The 2,277-nt window shown below is 60.3% G+C and overlaps 1 protein-coding gene across 1 annotated transcript in view; it reads left to right on the forward strand.

Annotated features, from left to right (window-relative positions):
* LOC142907106 (valine--tRNA ligase, mitochondrial-like) overlaps window positions 1-1,855 on the forward strand; it is a 23,281-nt gene extending 21,426 nt beyond the window's left edge. Inside the window, exon 6 of the mRNA XM_076056191.1 lies at window positions 1,803-1,855. Within this exon, the coding sequence (XP_075912306.1) occupies window positions 1,803-1,855 (53 nt within the window). The remainder of the gene's footprint in view (window positions 1-1,802) is intronic.
* Window positions 1,856-2,277: the final 422 nt, after the last annotated feature.

Raw genomic sequence — 2,277 nt, forward strand, 5'->3', positions numbered from 1 at the left:
CACGTTTCGCAAGCGTAGAGAAGGGAGGGAATGACCGTGGCCGAGAAGACCTGAAGCTTAGTGCGGAGCGACAGACCAGGTAGCTTCCACACAGCAGCGTTACGCAACGATGAAAAGATATTGCCGCTCGACTGATTCGGAGTGAGACCTCTGCTGTTAAACTGGAGCCGGTCATAAGTACACTGCCCAGGTATGGCAAACTCTCCACTCTCTCCACAACTGCCCCATCACCGATTGGGAGTTGTGGGGGTGGAGTTTCCGATGGTACAAAATACCCAGGCAGGTGCTAAATTTTGGTGGGGCTGATGGTAAGGCCCCACCTATTGGTGGCAAGCTCCAGTCTCAGCAGCAGCGCCTCCAACTCCTCCTCTGAGTAAGCAGCTATTACCAAATCATCAGCATACATAACGTGGTTGAGCAATAGGGAGCCATCCCTTGACCGCACCCGGGCATTAATCAGTCTCCCATTATATCTGTACCAGATGGAATTTCCTCCGGTACAGCTATTGATGGCTTCACGAACTACGTGGTCAAAATAGATGTTAAATAATGTGGGAGCCAGAGGACATCCCTGCTGCACCCCAAGGTGTACAGGGAATGGCTCCGACTCCCGGCCACGTAGTTTTACCCGGGCCCGCTCACCATCATGAAGGTCCTTAATGATCGTGAGCAGAGGGTCAGGGACTCTGAAAGCACGAAGAACAACCCAGCCAGGCCTACTGATGGTATCATAGGCCTTGACCAGGTCAATAAAGCAGAGATGTAGGTCTTGTTGGAATTCCCTACACCTCTGCTGTAGCAGACGGACAGAAAAAATGGCATCTGTGCAGGACCACTCACCCACACACACCCACACACACGCACGTCCACACTCTCACCCACCCACCCATACAACAACAACAACCGTCATTCGCCACTAAGTGGCGGTGACGTCACCACGACGCTTGTGCCAGGCCACGTGCACCTTGAGGCCACGTGAAGTGTCAAACCCCCGCTGGCAGGAGGTCACGGGGCAGACCCAGGTGCCACGGGTCGACTGACTGAGATGACTGGCTGGTGCACCACCTGTACCCCCTACTGTGCCACCTTACTGTGCTTTAGCCACCCGGCGCTCCGCTCGTTGTTGTGAGCGTCGCTCCTCCGCCCTCCGTTGTTGTTGGAGGGCGACTGCCTCCAACTGCCCAGTAGCAGCGTCCTTCACGAGCCTCCTCCACACCCCACCCACCCACAGACCCACACACCCACACACACAGACCCACACAGACCCACACACACACCCACAGACCCACACACCCACACACCCACAGACCCACATACCCACCCACACACACACCCACATACCCACCCACACACACACCCACCCACACACACACCCACACACCCACCCACACACCCACCCACACACCCACCCACACACCCACCCACACGCAGACCCACACACACAGACACACACACCCACACACCCACACACCCACACACAGACCCACCCACCCACACACAGACCCACACACACACACAGACCCACACACCCACCCACACACAGACCCAGACACACACCCACACACAGACCCACACACAGACCCACACACCCACACACAGACCCACCCACACACAGACCCACCCACACACAGACCCACCCACACACCCACCCACACACCCACCCACCCACACACCCACCCACACACCCACCCACACACCCACCCACACACCCACCCACCCACACACCCACCCACCCACACACCCACACCACCACCACCCCCCACCCAGCACTGTGCGTGTCGCACCGCTCTCACTGCGATCAGCAATCAAAGGCGGCTGCCGCTCGAGCCCAAGACGCAGCGGCGGAGCGGCGTGAGCCGGGAATTAGCGGAGCCCGCGAGAGAGTGGGGGCTAGTGGGGGGTGTGGGGGGTGTGGGGGTGTGGGGGGTGTAGGGGGTGTGGGGGGTGTGGGGGGTACAGGGGGAGGCAGAGGCGGGGGGAGGGGTGGAGATGTTGGGGGGGGGGGAGAGATGGGGGGGGACATTGGGGGGAGATGGGGGGAGATGGGGAGGGAGATTGGAGGGAGATGGGGGGAGATGGGGGAGATTGGGGGAGATGGGGGGAGATTGGGGGAGATGGGGGGAGATGAGGGTGTGGGAGATTGGGGGGAGATGGGGGAGATGGGGGGGAGATGGGGGTGTGGGAGATGGGGGGGAGATGGGGGTGTGGGAGATGGGGGGAGATGGGGGGGAGATGGGGGGGAGATGGGGTTGTGGGAGATGGGGGGGAGATGGGGGG

This window comes from Petromyzon marinus, chromosome 74, assembly GCF_048934315.1.
Source record: "Petromyzon marinus isolate PM22_M1 ecotype Great Lakes invasive population chromosome 74, UKy_Petmar_22M1.pri1.0, whole genome shotgun sequence".
NCBI classification, from domain to species: domain Eukaryota; kingdom Metazoa; phylum Chordata; class Hyperoartia; order Petromyzontiformes; family Petromyzontidae; genus Petromyzon; species Petromyzon marinus.